Source organism: Erpetoichthys calabaricus, chromosome 1, assembly GCF_900747795.2.
Source record: "Erpetoichthys calabaricus chromosome 1, fErpCal1.3, whole genome shotgun sequence".
NCBI lineage: Eukaryota > Metazoa > Chordata > Cladistia > Polypteriformes > Polypteridae > Erpetoichthys > Erpetoichthys calabaricus.
Window position 1 is genome coordinate 32,024,588 of NC_041394.2, and position 21,948 is coordinate 32,046,535.

At 42.4% G+C, this 21,948-nt stretch overlaps 1 protein-coding gene across 3 annotated transcripts in view; it reads left to right on the top strand.

Moving 5' to 3' along the window:
- The window catches only part of plekhg2 (pleckstrin homology domain containing, family G (with RhoGef domain) member 2), a 213,414-nt gene that overhangs the window by 176,765 nt on the left and 14,701 nt on the right, over positions 1 to 21,948 (top strand). For all 3 annotated transcript variants that reach the window (XM_028797372.2, XM_051936524.1, XM_051936525.1), the window contains 4 exons: positions 7,439 to 7,621; positions 12,035 to 12,127; positions 12,217 to 12,303; positions 21,477 to 21,510. In XM_028797372.2, the coding sequence (XP_028653205.2) occupies positions 7,439 to 7,621; positions 12,035 to 12,127; positions 12,217 to 12,303; positions 21,477 to 21,510 (397 nt within the window). The remainder of the gene's footprint in view (positions 1 to 7,438; positions 7,622 to 12,034; positions 12,128 to 12,216; positions 12,304 to 21,476; positions 21,511 to 21,948) is intronic.

Sequence of the window (21,948 nt, forward strand, 5' to 3'; positions counted from 1 at the left end):
CTACAACCTCCCTTGTTTTATGCACAAATCTGTGACCCAAGCATGACAATATAAAAATAACCATATAAACATATGGTTTCTACTTCGCGGATTTTCTTATTTCGCGGGTGGCTCTGGAACGCAACCCCCGCGATGGAGGAGGGATTACTGTAATGTGGTAGACAGTAGGACTTTAGAGACCTTCAAAACTTAACTTGATACTATTTTGGAAGAATTAGGTGGATAGAATTATTAAGCTTTGTTGGGCTGACTGGCCTGTTCTCGTCAAACTGTTTCTTATATTCTAAAGTAATTTAATAAAATGGTGGCAGAGGTGGGATATCTTTCTTTTCTCATTCGATTAATTGATGGTAAATCTTAGTCAAATTTGCAGAGTAAAATAACTTTCTACAAAAGTGACAGATGACAAACAAATTACACAGTGTGACACCAGAGGGCGCGGTTGCTCCTCAAACCCCCCAGACAAACGTCCAGGACACCAAGTAAAAGCACCAATAATCTTTTAATTTCTTTTCTTCTCAATATTGGGCCACAGTAAACACCACAATCACCCCAATAAGCAATAAATCAATAATACAATACAATCAATCAATCCTCCTCTCCCAGCAGCTCCGTCACTCTACCTCCCAACTCTGGCTCTGCTTGCTGGGTCTCTCATAGTCCTTTATATAGTCCTTGACTCGGAAGTGCTCCTGTCCTTCTGTCCATGTGATTCAATAGCACTTCCGGGTCAGATGAAAACTTGTATTTTTTTCTTCAGCCCAGAAGTACTTCTGTTCTTCTGTCCCCGTGACTTAGGAGTACTTCCAGGCTATAGAGATAATAAAAATCCCCGCGTCTCCCTGCAGCTTCACATGGTGGCACCCACGGTACGCAGCAGGGTTGTGACTCCAAACTCCATCTCCCATGATGCCCTGCGGGAATCCAGGGCACCTCTATGCTGTAGGGAAGACTCCATCTAGCAGCCTGGATGTGTTGGCCGGGATGAGCTGCCAGCCGTCCATCACAATAGCAAGTGACTGGTCTCAGTAAACCAGTGCAATTTCATGCTCTTCACCTCCCTTGAGTCTACAGAGATACCATACCTTCAGCCTTCATTCAAAGCTGAACTAACAAAGTGAGTAAAGCACCGACATGTTGAAAAGGCAGTACTAATGACCGGACACAGGGGCTCTCAGGTCCCCCATATTTGAGGGCTACTTTGTACAGGCCATGATATTCTATTTCCTCTTTTGTACCTTTGCTGCAGTCCTGACAAAGCAGCTTGTTTGTAATTTACATTTATTAAGAAAAACATATTTGCTGCTCTGCTATTAAACTGCCTGTGTTTTTAAAGCATAATACAAAATTAAGACGCCATTTTCAAAACACAGCCCATGTGTTTTTATTAAATAAGTTATTTTCACTAATAACTTCTTAATTATAATATTAATTATAATGTAAAAGTAGCAGCAATTTTTTCAGGGATAAATAATAACCAGTGTAAAGAAAGTAAAGGGATAAAGGTAAAGATCTGGGGAAATCCACCCCATACAATGTAGTAACAACAAAATCAACTTCAAGAGAGTAGAGTAGTCACAACGGACTGAGTCAAACATTTACTTACTACAGTGATCCCTCCTTGATCGCAGGGGTTGCGTTCCAGAACCCCCCGCGAAAGGTGAAAATCCTCGAAGTAGAAACCATATGTTTATATGGTTATTTTTATATTGTCATGCTTGGGTCACAGATTTGCACAGAAACACGGGAGGTTGTAGAGAGACAGAAACTTTATTCAAACACTGCAAACAAACATTTGTCTCTTTTTCAAAAGTTTAAACGTCCTCCATGACAAGACAGAGATGACATTTCTGTCTCACAATTAAAAGAATGCAAACATATCTTCCTCTTCAAAGGCATGCGCGTCAGGAGCAGAGAATGTCACAGAGAAAGAGAAAAAAGCAAACAATCAAAAACTGATAGGTGCTGTTCGAGCTTTTAAGTATGCGAAGCACCGTGCTGGAAGCATGTTGCTTGACAAAGCAGCTGCAAGGAAGCCCAGAAAGTAAGGGAGCAATGTGAAGGTAATCTTTCAGCATTTTTTAGACGAGCGTCCGTATCCTCTAGGGGTGCGAACAGCCCCCCTGCTCACACCCCCTCTGTCAGGAGCAGAGAATGTCAGAGCAAGAGAGAGAGAGAGAAAAGCAAACAATCAAAAATCAATAGGGCTGTTTGAGCTGTATGTGAAGCACCGTGCGGGAAGCATATCACACAACAAAGTAACCACAAGTAAGCCCAGCAAGGAAGGGAGCAATATGAAGGTAGTCTTTCAGCGTTTTTTGAGGAGCGGCCGTATCCTCTAGGGGTGCGAACAGCCCCCGTGCTCACAATATGTTTGAGGAGTTTTATTTAATATGTGCTCTGACTGGGTAGCTTCTCGGCCATCTGCCAATAGCGTCCCTTGTATGAAATCAACTGGGCAAACCAACTGAGGAAGCATGTACCAGAAATTAAAAGACCCATTGTCCACTGAAACCCACGAACCAGCGAAAAATCTGCGATATAAATTTAAACATGCTTGCATATAATATCCACGATAGAGTGAAGCCGCGAAAGTCGAAGCGCGATATAGCGAGGGATTACTGAAATAGAGGGAAAGCTTAGGGTTTTATAGGTGAAGGACAGGAAGGAGTGGGATCTCAGGTGGAAGTGATGTCTGTAGGAAGGTGTGATGTAGAAGTGGAAGTGGGCGGAGTCCTAGCTGGGTTTTTGTTCTGGTGGTGTGTGGAAGAGAGAGAAAAGGCATTAGTACAATTCATGAACCCCTGGCTGTGCATCTTAAACCCAGTTAAGCCCTTATAGCGCCTCCCATGTGCATGTGTGTGACACCACTAATCTATACTAATAAAAGGCAAAGCCCTCACTCACTCACTCACTCACTCACTCACTCACTCACTCACTCACTCACTCACTCACTCACTCACTCACTCACTCACTCACTCACTCACTCACTCACTCACTCACTCACTCATCACTAATTCTCCAACTTGGGAAGGCTGAAATTTGGCAGGCTCATTCCTTACAGCTTACTTACAAAAGTTAGGCAGGTTTCATTTCGAAATTCAAAGCGTAATGGTCATAACTGGAACATATTTTTTGTCCATACACTGTAATGGAGGAGGCGGAGTCACGTATCGCGTCATCACGCCTCCTACGTAATCACGTGAACTAAAAACAAGGAAGAGATTTACAGCACGAGTCACACGCGGGAACGAAGGTAAATGACGTTAATTTTTGACTGTCTTTTAATACTGTGTAAGCATACATATTAACACATGTGCAATTAAACGTGTGCATTTACGGGGTGATTTCTCAGGCTTAAAAGCTCACCTTTTATCAAACGCGGGAAGAAAGGTAACTGACGTTGTTCACTGTCTTTTAATACTGTGTAACCATACATATTAACACATGTCCAATTAAACGTGTGCATTTACGGGGTGATTTCTCAGGCTTAAAAGCTCGCCTTTTACTAAAAAGGTAAATGCAAAACTATTTTCAATCAGTTTATTGAAACGCTCCCGTTAAGGATTGCAATAACATATTCGCGAGATAAAAGAACGAAGTAGGGGGAAATGGAGGAACAGCCGCAAACAGTAAACAGCAAAAAATTAATTAAACAATTGAGAACGGAGCGAGTTAAGCATACAAGCATGTTCATAAGGGAAACAAAGCACGGTGTAAAACGTAACTTTAAATTAAGTTTATAGAAACGCTCCCGCTGCGGATTGCAATAACATATTCGCGAGATAAAAGTTTAATGAGAAGACACGAGGTATAAACGAACCACACGCCGTGGCGCAACGTTAGGGGCAACAGTTTCAACCATTCTATGATCTGCTTCTCGCAACTGAAACACGGCACATGGCGGATGTTAGCCGACTTGCTGACCGCAACGTTAGGGGCTTCAACTATGGCGCTGACGCCACATCTCAGTGCCAACACTTTGCAGACTCTACTTAAAAGACACGCCCTCCTCACTGGACAGTTAAAAACACCAATCAAACTAACAATGACATCAAGTATTACCCAATCAAAAGTACGAAAGGAGGCATCTTCATAAAATGCGTGTGGGATGATTTGCATGAGACGCTGCTTTAAAAAAAAAATGATAAAAAAAATACGGGATAAATCCCGTCCAGTATTGATTCAAAACGGGACGCGCAATTTCATTCTCAAACGCGGCACGATTCCGTATTTTAAAGGACGGGTGGCAACCCTACAGTGCCAGGTAACCACCCATACAATCAGATTGTGATTCAGACTAGGAATGCAATGAATGTAATTACCCCGATCTACATACAAGGCGAAAGTCTTGCAACATTCAAAGATGATGGTTTGGGATAAGTACACCATGGAACATAAAAGAGCTTATGAAGCCTTGAACCGAAAAAAGCAACATCTCAGAGATCGTAAAAAAAAAAAAGGAGGTAATGTCGTTTTACTCGCTGTACATTTTAGTCAAACGTTACCAGTTATTCCACGAGGGAGACCAGCAGATGAACTCAACGCGTGTTTAAAATCCATGCTTCTCTCACGCTCGGTTATATGTCGCGTGTTCTCGGGTAGGTGCACCAAAAAATGTATACATTTAAGCATGTAATGGGCAAAGAAAAAATGAGGTATACCCGAAGGCACTGCAGTAGTACTCAATGTAAGTTTACTTCTTAAATGTTAATGTTTTACTGTTTAATAATTTATACGCTTCTTATATATTGTTCAAATTCTTTTATCAAAATACCAGTGACAGCGCAATGCACGATAACATGGAGTGAATACACCATACGCATCTGCCCACGGCCGCCCTGGTGTGCGCAGATAGGAGTTGATTCTAAAATAAAATAAACATAAAAAGAGTAATACAATCATCACCCATAAAGCGGATAGCAGACGTGACGTATTATATGTGTACCACATTTCAAGTCAATAGGTGAAACGGTTTGCGAGCTACAGGTGATTTAAAATCCTGGACAGACCAACGAAAAGCCACGGTAGCAAATTATAGAAGAAGATTTTACTGTTTAATAATTTATATTTATATGAAATGTGCTTCTTATATATTACTTCATATTCTCATATGATAATGATGTTAATGTTGTTTATATTGATTTCTATGTTATTGTAAGTGCATCTATGTGTGTATATGTATGTATGTATGTATGTATGTGTATATATATATATATATATAAAAAATATATATATAAAAAATATATGTGTATATGTATATATAATATATCTGTATATGTGTGTATATGTGTGTGTATATGTGTATATGTATATATATATGACAGCAACACTCATAACAATGACAACACAATTACATTGACAATCATGTTACGTTATTTTTAAAATGTTTCCTTTACTTTTTCATAACCTCTTTAACACACTACTTCTCCGCTGCGAAGCGCGGGTATTTTGCTAGTTACTAATATACTCATTTTGCCACTGCAGATATTTTTGATAATAAAAGATTGTCACGTGGCTTAAGTATTATTTTTTAAGTTATACTTAATCATTTTATGTAAAAAATACATAAAAGAATGACATTTTTCTGAAAATAAGAAAGTAATTTTTGCTGCAGATTTCTTTTTTTCATAACTGAATTACAGGAAATTAAGCCACTTCATTATTCTATGGGTTCAGCACTGGAGTGTAATTTAACATGAGTAGAAATGTAAATGTGTTTTCTTCAGACATACAACAATCAAGTCAGCAGACAAGACCCAAGTGCTGCCACCAAGGACCTTCTCAAGCAGAGAAAAGGGATTGTGTAGCACTGTGGGATGACCAGTGGCCTGTCATGACACATGAGCAGCTTTAAAATGGCAGCAGAGCGGTGGCAGCAGCGGCATGTGTAAATACATTCGAGCTACCATGTCCTTGATGAGACTGCCACGTTTTTGCTTTCATGCTACCACACTAAATTATTTTATGGCACATTCTGTTCACTTTTTATTATTTGGTGACTGCGATCACAGCCCTCTTCCCATTTTAAGTAGAGGTTAGTTGCTGCGGTGTGTTTCACTGCATAAATTAACGCGAGTGGACACTGGAAACACATTTTTACTGGCAGGTGTAAATGCAGTCCATCTCAGTTATATGTGGACCAGTAATGTCGCACTGCATGATAACATGTAGTGAATACACTTGATTTGAGCATTCCTAGTTTTCATCCTCTTTCTCTGTACATTTAGCATTCATTTGCTCAGAGGTTGAGATGCGCTTGCTGCTTGCTGAGCAGCTCTACTTTTCTCCACCCGAGTGGCCCTCTTCTTCTCTTGTTCTGTCAGCATCTTTTCGTGTTAAAACTGATTATGTCAGTGTTTGTGTTGCAATTACTTAAGCTGGCACTTAAGTCTTCAATCTGACTCAAGAATGATTTAAGATATGAAGAGGTAGAGGAAGTGATGACGACAGCGTTAGAGAAGGAGAACAGCATAGGTACGCATGCGCTGCATGGCTGCCCTGATGGCCGCTGTTGAGAGTTGATTCTACAATAAAATAAAATTAAAAGAGGAGTAACCTTGCAGGTCAATCATCACCCTGTAAGCAGATAGTAGACGTCATGTAGTATATGTGTACCAAATTTCAGGTCAATAGGTCAAACGGTTTGTGAGCTACAGGTGATTTAAAATCCTGGACAGACAAACGGAAGCGTATTAGATAAGAAGATACAATCTGTGAAATGGTCTTTAATAAAACATGACTAATCGTGTGCCATATGCAAGATATTTTGGACATTAGTGAAACTGTCCTCTTCATTGTACTCTTGAGTGTCTAGTTATTATTAATTAATTAGCAAAAAGGTAAGTTTGACACCTCTGCTGTAGTTTTGTGATTTGAGTATTTTGCTGCAATCTGAATGTCATTTTGTAGCCCCCATGGAAGTTTACTGAGACCCCTTAGTGGACCCCGGCCCCCTTGGTTTAGAACAGGCAGAAAAAAGACACACAAAATGACCAAACATCTTGCAGCCATTCTATCCATTCTTCCACACACTTTACAGATATGTTTATGTGTGCCACATTTATGATAGATAAGACAGAGAGAGACAAAACCACGATGCCAAAACGGGATCCCCCACAACATTTCACTCGCCACATTTCTTCTAAGAAAATGAACAGACCATAACTGGAAAATTTCACAATATAGTTTCAAAAGGTAGGATGCATGATGTTAAATGAAAACAAAAAAAAAAGAAAAACACGAGTGCAAAAAGAGAAGAGTGCCATGCGCCGAGTACATGTTCATCTAAAGAGTGAATACACTGTCAAAAAGGTAACCACACTTACTGCATGCCACTCTCTGTTTATGCAGCCATGCCAGGCCCAGTTTCACAGGCTCTTGTTTCATCACTGGATTCTCAATTCTTTTTAATTGATTTATTTATTTTCTCCACTAGGAGATTGAGAGTTTGCTGCTAAACTGGCCCGGCTCAGACCTGAGTGGATTTGGTGAATTGGTGCTTGAAGGTTCTTTCCGTGTCCAGCGAGTGAGGAAGGAGAGGGCTTTCTTTCTTTTTGACAAGATGCTTCTCATCACCAAAAAGAGAGGGGATAACTTCATCTACAGCACACACATCTTTGTAAGTAGCCAGCAGGGGGCACTTTTATTTTGTCCTTTTGTAATGCCTCTGAGAATATTCTAGATAAATCATGTTTGGATGGAGTCACTGGTGAAAGGCACTGTACATTATAAAGATTGATTGCTTTCTCAGGCCACCAATGTGGTGGTTTGAATTCCAGCCCTGTGTTGCACCCATTGGCCCAGTCGACCAATGCAATCGTTAAATCCATTTTTAGATTTTGTCCGCCATTGGCCTGCTGTTATTTTACTCATTGGCTAACTTTTAACAGGCCACATGTCTGATGGGTGACCTCTTGGGCCCACAAAGCTGTAAATTGTGTGAAATACCAGAATTCCCACTCAGGATTATAGAGCTGTGATCCTGTGGTGTTCGATTTAGGGGCTCCTTCTTTGTTTTCATAGCTGGTTTATTTTAGCAGTCCTTCTGATAGCGTGAATTATGTCAGTGTTCTCTTTGCCCAAAGAGATACTTTCTCAGGAGCCATTTATTAAGATTTTTTGTTAACCGTTTTAACATTATTTTCAGCTAACTTGAAATTTGTTTACCACAACTTTGCAAATGTCATTCGGCCATCCATTCTTGCAATCACTGGAAGTCAGCCGCAATAAGTTCAGTGCAGGAACAAACCTGGGAGGAGAGGTCTGTCCATCTCAAAGGAAGCACAGTCACATACCCACATGGTGACAATTTACAGACACTTAAATTAGACACACCAAAATGCATGTCTCTGAGACACATGCTCACGATTTTCACAGCATGAATTTGAGGGAACTCAAGGGAATGCTGGGAGCAGCAGGCAATCTCCACACTGAAGCTACACCAGGTAAAAATCAAATCAGGGTCTAAATGCAAGAAGGTCAGGTCAAGTCAGGTTGGGGAGCATGCACTGGTACAGTATCTCGCCACACCAATCACATGACGACACTGCTCGGCATCCTGGTTGGCAAACCCCCAGGCAGACACAAGGTCCAGTCCCACCCCCCGGAAATGACCCGGTATCTGCCACAGCCAGGTGTTATGTGGGCAACCCCTTGGCCTGGTCCAGCGACTCAGGTCCTCAACAATAAGTGCCGTAACTGACACTCCTTCACAGTGCAGGTAGTGTGCCTCATTCGGGACTCCATGAGCAATCGCTCTTTCAACACAAAGTCAAACCAACGGCACCCAAGGATTCTCCGAAGAAACACAGTACCAAAGGAGTCCAGTCTTCATCTCAGGTCACTGGATAGCGTCCATGTCTCGCAACCACAGAGCAAGAAAGGAAGCACCAGGACTCTAAAGACTTGGACCTTCGAGCACCACACACCCCTTCTTTCCTGTGACCTCATGATCCCCCATGCCCTCCCAATCCATCTTCTGACTTTATAGGAAGAGTCACCAGAGACATTAATGTCACTGCTGAGTTAAGTAAACCCATCGACGTGTCTCTGCAGATGGACACACTGCTGATGGCTGTGCTCAAGAGGTCATTAAAGCCTGGATCTTGTTTTTTATCCAGGACACTCACAAGCCCAGACACTCAGACTCCTCGCTCAGTCTCTCGAGCGCCCCGATCAGAGCCTCCATTGACTCCACGAAGATCACAGCATCATCGGTAAAGTCAAGATCAGTGAATCTTTCTTCGCCAACAGATGCATGGACCCCATGACAGCCACTGGACCCCATGACCCTTCCCAACACCCAGTCCATACAAGCATTGAACAGAGTAGGAGCAAGAGCACACTCCTGACGAATCCCAGAAACAACTGGCAAAAATGCAGACATCCTGCCTCCACTCTGCACAGCACTCACAGTACCAGTGTACAGACTGGCCGCAACCTCGATGGGATCCCACAAAGTCTCAGGATGTCCCACAGGGCAGCTCTATCAACAGAGTCAAACGCTTTATGAAAATCGACAAAGGTTGCAAAGAAACTCTACTGATATTTGTGTTTGCCCTCCATGAGATTCTCAGTGCCAGGATGTGGTTGATGGTAGACTTCTTAGGCATAAAACCAGACTGCACCCATCGCTGGTAGGTAAGCAAGTGATCACAGATCCTATTGAGGGGCATATTAAGGCGGTCGAGATTTCCACTGTCCAGAAAAATACATCCAGCTTTGTTTTATATGGTGCCGTTCTGAGTATTATTATGGGTAAGGGTTTACATGCCATCATACAGTGGATTCAGAATGTTTTCAGACCCCTTCACTTTTTAAACATTTTGTAATGTTGCAGACTTGTGCAAAAACCATTGAAATTAATTTTTCCAACATCAAACAATACTCATTCTTCCAGAATGACAAAGCAAAAACAGGATTTTTTAATTTTTTGCAAATTTATTAAAAATAAGAAACAGAAATATCCCATTGACATGAGTGACCTTTCACTCAGCACTTTGACAGCAATTCTAGCCTGGAGTCTCCTTGGGTTTGGCGCCTCAAGCTTTGTCACATCTGGATTTGGGGATTTTCTGCCATTCTCCTCTGAAGAACCTCTAAAGCTCTTGTCAGGTTGGACGGATGTTATCAGTGATTTGATTCTGTTTAAGCCCAGACTCTGGCTGGGCAACTCAAGGACATCCCCCATTTGTCCCTGTTGTCTTTGCTTTTTGCTTAGGGTCTTGGTCCTGTTGGAAGGTGACCTACAGTCTAGTCTTTAGTCCGGAGAGCTCTGGAGCAGGTTTTCATTAAGAATATCTTTGTACTTTGCTCCATTCATTCACCTTTCTTTTAATCCTGTCTAGTCTCCCAGTTCCTGCTGGTGAAAAACAACCCCACAGCATGATGCTGCCACCACCATGCTCCAGCATTGGAATGAAGGGTTTCAAGTTTCCTCCAGACATGACACTAATCTGTTTCATCAGACCAGAGAATCTTGTTTCTCACAGTCCTTTACGTGCCTTTTGCAAACTGCTAGTGGGCTTTCATATGTCTTTTACTGAGGGAACCCTTCTAGCTGACTTCTCCATCATAAAGCTAAGATCAATGAAGTGTTGCTGTGATGTTTGTCTGTCAGGACGTTTCTCCCATCACCACATAGGTTCCTCCAAGCCTTACCATAGCCTTTCTCCCATGATTGATCAGTTTGGCCTGGTAGTCAGCTCTAGAAAGTGTGGTGGTTGTTCCAAACTTCTTCTGTTTAGGAATTATGAAGGCCACTGAGCTATTGGGAACTTTCAATGCTGCAGAAATGTTTTTTTCAGCCTTCCCCAGATCTGTGCCTCAAAACAATCCTGTCTCTAAGCTCCACAGGCAGTTCCTTTGACCTCATGGCTTGGTTTTTATTCAACTGTGGGCACCTTCTACAGATAGACCTGTGCCCTTCCTAATTAGGCGGAGTAGTGGCTCTGAGGCTAGAGATTTGCACCAGCAATCAGAAGGTTGCAGATTCAAAACGACAGAAGTGATTTTACTCCATTGGGCCCCTGAGCAAGGCCCTTAATCTGCAATTGCTCCATCCTGGATATGACGTTAATCTGCATCCAGCCTTGCAAGCAGGTCCTCCAACTTGCAGGGAAAACCTGGGGCTTGGTAGCAGGGTTGCCACTCCAGCTACTCTAAAAAAAACTCCTACTCTTCAGTGTGGTGCTGAGGTGTCACCTGTTGAACAGCTGCACTTAGATCTCAGTCCGGGTAGTTCGTTGTGTGGTGGGTGCAGCAATGCTCCCAACCTCCTCCTTCCTAATTATGTCCATTCAACTGAATCAACCACAGGTGGACTCTAAACATCATGGAGATGATCAGTAGAATGGGATATTTCAGTTTTTTATGTTTTTTTTTTTTTTAATTTGCAAAAATTACTAAAACCCTATTTTTTCTTGGCGGCATGGTGGAGCTGCTGCCTCACAGTAAGGAGACCTGGGTTAGCTTCCCGGGTCCTCCCTGCGTGGAGTTTGCATGTTCTCCCCGTGTCTGCGTGGGTTTCCTCCCACAGTCCAAAGACATGCACGTTAGGCGCATTGGCAATCCTAAATTGTCCTTGGTGTGTATGTGTGTGTGTGTGTGTGACCTGCAGTGGGGTGGCGCCCTGCCCGGGGATTTGTTCCTGCCTTGCACCCTGTGCTGGCTGGGATTGGCTCCAGCAGTCCCCCGTGACCCTGTAGTTAGCATATAGTGGGTTGGATGACTGACTGACTGACTGACTGACTGTTTTTTCTTTGTCATTCTCTGGTATTGAGTGTTGCTTGATGTGCGGAAAATATAATGAAATGATTTTAGCATGTGACTGCATCATAACAAAATGTTGAAAAAAGTCTGAAAATTTTCTGAATCCACTGTACATCAAAGTACTGCTTTTAGTACACAAATTTACCCAGATTCTTTTTGTACTTGAATTGCATTTTTAAATTTTATTTTCAATATCAAATGTAAGGCCGCTTACCCATGGAGCTGGGAGCATTTTGTATTCAGTCTAGCCTTTCTCTTTCAGTGCTGCAACCTTCTGCTGGTTGAGACGCTGAAGGACCCCCTGGCATTTAGAGTGTCTGACCAGACCATCCCTAAACAGGAGCACACAGTACAGGTGAGGATGCCCTGGCCAGCCCGTCTGCCTCAAAGATGACCGACCACCTGCTGCTGCCCTTAACTCTCTTGTTTGTTTGCTATCTCCAGGCTAAAAACCAGGAAGAAAAGCGCCTCTGGCTACATTACCTTAAGAGGCTGATTGTAGAAAATCAGCCCACATCCATACCACACAAGGTAAGGGGCCTGCGCTGAGTCACAGGGGTTGTCTGTTGGACATTTTGCCATTGGGTTACCTTGGTCTGGGAGGCTGCTGGGGCCCCAGCCATTACATTATGGGGAGATCCAGCATCCCATTATCTCACATGACTTGTGTGAGATCCGTGTCGAGTACATCATTGGTAGGCTTGATGTCACCTGAGGGGTCGATGATCTGTTTAAAGGCTGATTTTGGGCTTGCAGAAGAGAACTGCAGTGCCAGCATGGCAAGTTTTTTTTTTTTTTTGGGATCACATTTTATAACTTTTCTTATATATAAACATCTACGTGTGGAAGTGTGTGTGTCTGTCTGACCCGGAAGTGAGAGAGAGTTGGGGTAAGGGCTCCACTTCCAAGGAAACAGAAACTCGCTTAGCTGCTAGTAACACAAGCGAGGCGAGCACATCGGCAAAACGAAACCTCTGAAGAAAGAGACACTCGCTTAGCCACTAATGCACAAGCGAGGTGAGCACATCGGCAAAAGTAGACTTCCTAGGAGATAGTTGCCCAGAGTAGTTCCTTTCAATTACCTGATATCTCTACATTTCAATTTTTTTTCTGACGATTTCAGTAGTTTCGAGGACCCCGGGCTTTTCATAGCACGGGCTTACACAGCTTTGATTGTCTTCAGAACTCGGTCTTTTATCGTGTTTTCCTTTCCAGAGGAGGTCTATGGCTGTAGTCACTCTTGTTACGTTGTTTTTCTTTATTCAGCTTTTGCAGTGAATTTGTATGAATCACGTCTCAAAGGACAAAGTTCTACAAAAATGAACTGTGAAGCTACCGAAAGGCGTTCAAATAGTAGTATGATAAACGGGCCAAAATCAAACATTACTGATCATCAAAACACAATATGTTAAGCTGACTGAAAAATTAAAAAAAAACAAAAAAAAAACCAAAAGATTTTAAATCTGGAATATCCTTTTCCTATGTAAATATTACATGGAGAACGTTTGATTTGAATGATCTGGAAACTTGGATGAAGACTTCATGTTTATTGACATCTCAAATACCATCCTAGACGTGACATCCCACTTGACCGCTGATGATCACATGACATGATAACTAACAATTAACAACCGTGAAAAAACTCAAAATGGCAGTTAAGGACATTCAAAACCAGACAAAATGGCTGTGCAGAGATGTCATCAAAAACAATAAAACAATGTCTTTAAAGACATCAAGCATACAAACAGAATCAAAGGAGTTCAAAACACTGACTATACAGTTAGCGCTCTCATTTACTTATTTAACAATCCTGCACTAATCTTTGGGAAAATGATGTGTAAAATATTAGTGAAACACGTGGACATACAGTCCTACAATAAAAAGAAATGAAACCAAGCTAAGGATAACATCTTATGATACGTCTTATGTTTTCTAAATGCTTACTTGTCTCACTTCCTCTAGCAGTCATAAAATGGGACGATGAATCGCTAAGTGTTGAGAAGCAACCCAGGCTACCGATGTTGTAATAATGCCTGAGAAACTCTCATAGTGTCTGCCTGCCCTTAAAGAAAGGTAATGCAAAAGCATGTGGACAACACTGGCATTGATCAAACTGGTCCATCAAAATTCATTCAGTTGAATAGTGAACCACAAAGTTGAGGACACCACTAGAGATTAAGAACCAGTGTGCTCGCTGTGAGACTGAAGCCAGCATGCATTTCTTCACACAAAGGCTCATGGAATTTGAAACAAACTGCCAAGTGGTGGAGTTGAAGCATGAAAAACTGACAGCTTTTAAAAAGTGTATGGATGTAATCTTGGGAAAATATTGCAAACTAAACAAGCTTGATAAGCTGAATGCTGTCGTTTGTGAAGATTCTTCTCTTCATGCATTCTTGAATTATAAGAATCTGAAGTATTTTTAAAAGCAATCAGAACCGTGACATGACTTGGCTGCTTCAGTTTTCATTTGTTTCTTCTACAGAGAAGTTTTCCAGTTTTTCACATTGCACAGATTCACATTCTTGTGCAACTATTTTGAAGAACCCCATTCTCTTCAGACACTGCAGTCCTTTTATCCTCAGTGTTTTAAACAGCAATGTTAATTCTGAGCAGTAGAGGGCGGCAGAGTCTTTTTCTTCATCAAAACACAAGCTGATGCATTCAAAGTGCTAAATGATCCCCACTGGAATCATTTTGTCAATGCCTACATCTTGGTCCTCACACAAATTAGACAGCATGGCATCTTGTGGTTTAGCATTGGACTGTGCACCTCAGGGCTGCGAGTTCAGTTATCACCACTAACTCACTGTGTTCCCTTGCATGAGTCGCCTCATCTGCCGATAGTCACACAAATGAAATATAGAAAAATAATGTGTACCTGTAAAGAGCCTTGGGAGGCATTTGTTAAAGAAATCAGAATCTCACTATGTCAACAGCTGCTGGGTATCGGGCAGCGTAACAGTTAGGAGGCATCACAGTTCTTAGCAAGAACTTCACTATCTGCTGTAATGTGTTCTTCTCGGCACTTTAGCCAGTTTGTGACACTTGAATGTCTGAAAATGGTGAATGAGACTGAAGAAGTTGTCTAGTATGATGGCTTAGTATCTAAAGTTGTTGGATTATGAACCCAAGTATTATCCGTTGTGAAAAGATCAGACTCGATACACTTAAAAGGGTTTGGGGCAGCCACCCGTATATTATCCCTGTCTGCAATGGGCTTTGAGCATAGGACAGCAGTGTCTTTGATGGAGTCCTAACAAGAACTGAGGAATAGTGGTTAAGATGGCGGCTTTAAATGCCCAGACCAGAAGTGATGTAAGGGAACTGGAAGTGACCTTCCTCTGACGTTGTAACTGGAAGTGATGTTCTTCTAGGCACCTGAACCTAAAGTGATGTCTTTAGGGAGGAGTCAGACAGGTTTTCCCATTTTTGGTCTGTAGAGGTAGCAGAAGCAGGTTCAGTGTACCCCGACACCCCCTGGCCTGGTGTGGAATTACGCTCACTTGGTCCATACAGCTACCTCCCACTCACACATGTGTGACACCGTTCAATACCCACAACTAGGGAACATTTTAGTAGAACATTTCCAGCAGCCTGTTGCACACATCTAAAGACCTGAGGCTCCTTAGCAAATCCAGTCTGTTCTGTCCCTTCTTGTACTTGTACTCTGGCCCACTGTGTTGTCAGACCAGTCCAGTTTGTTGTTTATGTGAACCACCAGGTACTTGTAACTCTGCACCATTTCCATGTCCTCCCCCTGAATGGTGACTGGTCTCAGAGGCTTCTTGGTACATCAGAAGTCCACCACCAGCTCTTTTGTCATGCTGATGTTGAGTTGTAGGTTGTTCTTCCTGCACCACAAGATGTCAGAAGTCCACCACCAGCTCTTTTGTCATGCTGATGTTGAGTCGTAGGTTGTTCTTCCTGCACCACGAGATAAAGTCCTCCACCACCTTCCTATACTCTGACTCACCTCCATTATTAATGGAGCCTATGATGGAGGAGTTTTCTGAAAATTTCTAGTAGATGGCAAACACTGGTATTGCACTGCAAGTCTGTTGTGTGGAGGGTCAACAAGAAGGGAGACAGGACAGTTCCCTGAGGTGCCCCACCATCATTTCTGACACACAGTCCATAGGCATCTGTCCATGAGATTTTTGGAGCATCAGGATGCAAAGCCCTGAGCTTTTTTTCCCCAGTTGATTAAATCCATAGCAGAAGAAGAATTTTAGCTGGTAATGTGGTTGATCTGGCATACCTCCCACTACTATGATCAGTGTTATATAATGGGGGTACTGTACCATCCAACATTGGCTGCAAGAGCTCTTTGATGTCATGCTGGCCTTGCAAAGCATCATGGTGCACTACAAATAAAAAAAAATAAGCTGGAATTATAGTGAATTATGGGTTGAAAAAATCAGCTATACTCTACCTGGAAGGTGCCCTAAGGTACATTATAGAATTGTCCGTCTATCTCTCTTTTAATATTTTAACCCAGTTCAAGGTCATAGGAAGATGATGGCCCATCACAGTATAACAAAGTGCAAACTGGATATCAATCTTGAACAGGGCACCAGTCGATCACAAGGCCCACTCCTGCATGCACAACTCATGCCCAATAACATCAGGCCAGTTTAGAGCTGACAATTAATCCAACACAGATGTCCTGATTTTAGAAGGTGCTATATAAAATACAGTTTATCAGTTAAAAGGTGACTATAAACTGTTTTTTTTTGTCAATTCAATACCAACTAATGACTTGTTGTGCGACCCTCTCATAATTCTACAGATCTTTATGGTGCCTGTAAAGTGCTTGAGACGTTGAAGTTGTTTGTTCTTTAATATTGTGAGGTGACATTCTTTAGTGTACTTTTTAGTTGAAGAGCCATTTACAGTGCACATCACTTTTTCAAGTTGGATCTTTGTCAACGCTCTCTTAAATGCCAACTTCTGCTCCCTGAGCCCACTGCATCTGGCTTTCCTGATCCTCTCTCCAAGTAGCCTACAGTGTTTCCAACAGGACTGCAAAAATGCTAACAAGCTGCAATCTCCTGATGCTAAAATAATTCTGAGCAATTCAAGAGGCAGGTCTGATTTGATTTCCACTTCGAGATGAGCTGTGCTGCATGTGCCACATCCTTATTGGCCTTTAGTGTTTTCCTCACCATGAATTGTTGCATGGTAATAAAGATAAATGAAAGAAAAAATACTTTGTTAATTAGAGTCAGGAAAAAAATCATACTCTCGGCTCAATTATACAGTTGCATGGTCTTTTTGGTCATCTATACCATATGTGACCAGAAGGGGGCGCTCCAGCCACCCACGCTCAACACAAGCAGACACCAGGTACAAGTTTAACGCACAGCAAATGTTTATTTACACCAGCCTTAGCAGCCCAGAACACTACAGCACAATAAGCACTTTCTCTTCTTTCTTCTTCTTCTTCCTCCTCTCTCTTTTCCTCTCTCAGTCACCTCCACTCCTCCTTCAACAAGCGTTATCCTTTCCCTTCTGACTCTGGCTTCTGGAGTAGTGGCAGCTGGCTCTTTTTATTCTGTTCCTGGGAGTGATTTAGGTGGCTCATTACCCGGGTCTGGAGTCACTCAAAGGGTGGTGAAAGCCCAATGTAGCAGGGTTCTGCGAGTTCCACAGCTCCTCATGGTGGCATCCACAGAACTCAACAGGGCTGCCCTGCCCATGGAGCCCTGTGGGAATCCGTGGCACTGACACAACCCAGAGGTGCTGCCACCTAGCGTCCAGGGGAAGATAACATCCTGTATCCACTCTCTTCTCTGGTCCTTCGGTCATATAAGCATCCTGGCTGTCCGCCACACATAGTACAGCGAGTTGAACTAATTTGTTGCCATCACAATAACTTTTTGGTGGTTTCACAGTGGTGCAGTGGTCAGTGCTCAGTATCTGGCAATGTGAGGTTTGCATATTCTCTCTTGAGTGTATGTGTGTGTTCCTTTTACATTCATGGAGACTCGGAGTTGCCTCACTTTGTGTGAGTGGGTGTGTGTTGTAGCAGACTGGTAGTACTTCCAGGATTGAGCTTTGCATGGATAAACTCTGGGCCCCCAGGTTCAGAAGGTGGATAGAAACAGGCAATCTTTATCACAGAGGATTAATGAAAAGTCACATACATGCTGGAAAATGAAGCTGGAAAGCCAACGGCATGCTGAATAGCAAGAATAAGACACGAGGTGGACATGTCAGGGACTGAGCCCCCCATTGGTGGTAGAGCAGTGTGTTTGAAAGTCATTGTAAGTGCTTCCATTCCATATTGGTCATGCTGTAGCAGTAGTAGGCAGCAGTCAATCCGGTGGGATCATCCATTTGTACCCATGGTGGAGACTGTGGAGTCCAGTATGACAGTGGCAGTCCTTGCTGGATTGCATGCAGCAGAATGCTGAGGGAGCTCTTAACATCTTGGGCACGGGCCTTTCTGTTGACTCTCTTATCATCAGCTTTCTGCATCACTTTGGTTTCCAACCTTGAGAGACCCTGCGTCACCTCCTGCTTTCAAGGTACTCCTGCCTGAGGCAACTGAATGCCAAGTGCTGGTGTTGATGCCAACACTATTGAGGTCTTCCTTGTAAATATTCTTGTAGCACATCAAAGGGTCTTCATCTTGGCCTCTTGCCCGATGCCTGTTCTCCAAAGAGGTGGTTCTAGGGTATTTGTGTGAAACATGACGAAGCTGTGCTTGAGAAAGATGAAGATGGAGGTGGTGTTTGCCTTCTCATACATGTGTTGTGGTGACCTTGTCTCTTGAATAATGTCGCTGAATATATGCGCCTGAGGCAGTACATATGGAAAGAACTGAGCTGGTGGTCTTTTATGTACAGTGTACCAAGTCTCGCTGGCATACAGCAAGGTGCTCAGCATGCAGGAGATATACTGTACACCTGGACTTTGGAGTTCTCCGTGATCTTGCTGTTGGCCCATACTGTCTTTCTCAATCTTGAAAAGGTTGTAGCTGCCTTTCTGTTGTCTTTATCCCTCAAAGCCACTTGATGATAACTAGGAGTCTCAGTAGGAAAACCTGGAGATTCTCCTGTTTATGCAAAGGTGTGCAGTGATATGAAACAGTAAGAACATGTCTTTCTTTTGTATGATTTTACTAATAAAAAGGGCTGGCTGTGTAGTATTGTTGCTAACCTCGGTGAAGTTGTAAATGGCATGCCCCCTTGCTTTGAATGGCATCATCACTGCTAAACCTGTATATTGATATTTGGATACATGAAGAGCTAGGGATGGGGAGAGCGAACTGTGGAGGGCTTGGATACAAAAAAGTGGATTGACGATTTGAGAATGTCAAGGAGGAAGCTAAGTGACAGCAGACACCATCAGACTTCATTGGAAGGAGCCAATCCCCCATGGCAACAGCTTCTGCCTGAGTATGACAGCCATCAAAGTGACTAGACTAATACAACCCACCTACAGAGATCTGGCCAGTCCCAGGTCTGTGTACCCCAGAGAGTGCCACCACTGAAATGTGGAGTTTACAAAGCTCCTCAGACAGCAGAGGAAGATGGTCGTCATGCCTGAGAGATAAGACTTTCCATGTACCTACCCAAATGGGCCGCCTCATGTCTCTGGTGACTCTATGAAGTCAGTAGACGGATTGGGAGATCCTGGGGGGTTATGAGGTCACTGGGAATGGGTGTGTGGCACTTCGGATATTTTTGCAAAATGATGAAGGTCCAAGTCTTTAGAGTCCTGGTGCTCCCTGTTTTGCTATATGGTTGCGAGACATGGACGCTATCCAGTGACCTGAGACAAAGAGTGGACTCCTTCGGTCATGTGTCTCTTCCGAGAATCCTTGAGTACCACTGGATGGACGACTGAATGGTTGCTCACAGAGTGTCAAATGAGGCACATTATCTGCATTGTGAGGGAGCATCAGTTATGGCACTATGGCAATGTGGGAGGGTGATCTGGCTCACAGGATCTTCACTGTTGAGGACCCGAGCAGCTGGTCTAGGCCAAGAGGACGCCCACGTAACTAACACCTGGCTGTGGCAGATAGGTGGCAATTTCCGGAGGGTGGGACTAGAAGACATGTTGGCCTGGGAGGTGCCAACTGGGATCCCAAGCTCTTTTGTTGTGTGGTGGGTGCAGCAACACGCCATACCAGTGCATACTCCCCAGCCTGACCCGACGTGACCTGATGAGAAAGTTTGATTACTTATAGCAACATCTGTTTACAGAAAGATATGTGCTTGAAAGATGCTATTTCAGAAAACACGTATATTATTAGGCTTTATTTATTTATTTTTGCATTTAATGTTTCTCTAAAAAAACACATTTGTATTAGATAATCAAGTTACTGCTTAAACTATGCATATGTGTTGTAGTTCTGTAAACTTTCAGCCTAACAAGTAGTTTATGATGATGGTGACAGTCTTATTATAATCTTACTTAAGCAGCTCCATAACTATGTACATTTCACTTACATTACTGAAATAAATTGAAAAGCTTCACATAATCACAAAATTCAATGAAATCAAAGTATTCTGATTATCTTTAAACGTTTACCCCTGACTTCTGTATACTATACCTTTGCTAATGTATGCAAGTAATGCACTATAAGTGTCCAATGAACGCACAAAGAGATTTTCCAGGGAGAGAGACGGACAGTGGAGAAACTTTTTTTGGCATGCCAACAGTGGATGTCATAGAACAACGGAGGACAATGTTTGCCAGTTTTTAATGCAAATTTTAATGTTACCCCGTTTGGGTGATGATTATAGTTTGAATTAAATCATCCTTTAATAATGCATTCAAGAGCTGCAATCCTGTTGCCATTTTGATTGTTTAATTTTATTTGGCCGTCATCTGCGTGTCCTGTGCTATGCCAGTTTAAGGATTTGTGTTATTATTGTTATCGCTGTCATAATTGTTGTTGTTCTTGTTAATTTCTATGTTTGTAGGCTATGGTTTTGCCCCCACTCAAGCTGGTGCTCATGAAAACAAAACTAAAGTGATGAACCTGCTGTTAAGAACCTGTTAAGACCAAAAATTCTTAGTATGCAAAATTAAAATAGAACAACATAATTGAGTTAATGAGAATCGGACAGTCATTTTGAGTCCCAAGTGTTTGGTAGGTCATTATTGTTTAAGAGAATGCTGCCTCCCAAATTTTGAGGTCTTAGGCAACCGCCTAGTTTGCCTAAGTAGTGGAGATGGCCCTGCTTATCAGGACATAGATAACAATCATCTGCTCCTTGCCAGAGCCTTTATCCAAGGTGACTAACAACATTTATTATACAATCGGTTACATTTCTTTTGGTTTTCCAATCGGAGCACAGGCAGGTGAAGTGACTTGGTGAGGGTCACACAGTGTCAACGGGATTTGAGCCCACAACCTCAGGGCTGAACTCCAAGGCTTTAACCACTACACCACACTGTCTGCCTCCTGAACCTCAAATGACAAGCAACACATTAAAAGATTTGACTTTGTCGATCATTTACTCAGCAAAAAATAAGCCACCATTTGGAAGTCTTGTGTGAAAAAGTAAATACACCCCATGATTCAGTAGTCTGTAGAACCACCTTTAGCATCTGTAACTTAAAGTTATGGGGGTCTGTGTCTGAGCTGATCTGTCTCCTACATTGTGTTGCAAGAGTTTTGTATCTCAGTGCTCCCTGAGCACACGTCATCTAACCTGTGATTGTCTAATTTCTTTTTGCAGGCCAGACAGGTGCTTGGCGACAGCTGCTCTGCCTGTAAGTGAAACTGCTGTTTTTTCCATTATGTTAAATGATGCTTGTTTGTGTTTTTGTAAAAAAATGTCTTTATTTTGAAAACATGCTGAGACCCCCTGGCACAATATTGATTCTTTCTTCTAAAGGATGACAAGAAATAAACACAGCAGGATGAGAGAAGGCCCATTTCTCTGATGATAAGAAGCTTCTTTCTGATATTATTCTAGTTTATAAATATTTGAAAGCAATGCTGTGTTATTAAAGTGGTGTTGTTTGTCAGGGTCACCTGCAAATGGCTACCCCTTCATAACTTGCAATCCATTATTTGGTGACATAGCCTACATCACACCTGATCAATAAACAATGCTCCTAAAATCAACAGCATTTTCCATATCTACTGAAATGTAAATATGCAAAATATTAGCTGACATAAATCTGTCAGATCGCTGTGAATAATAT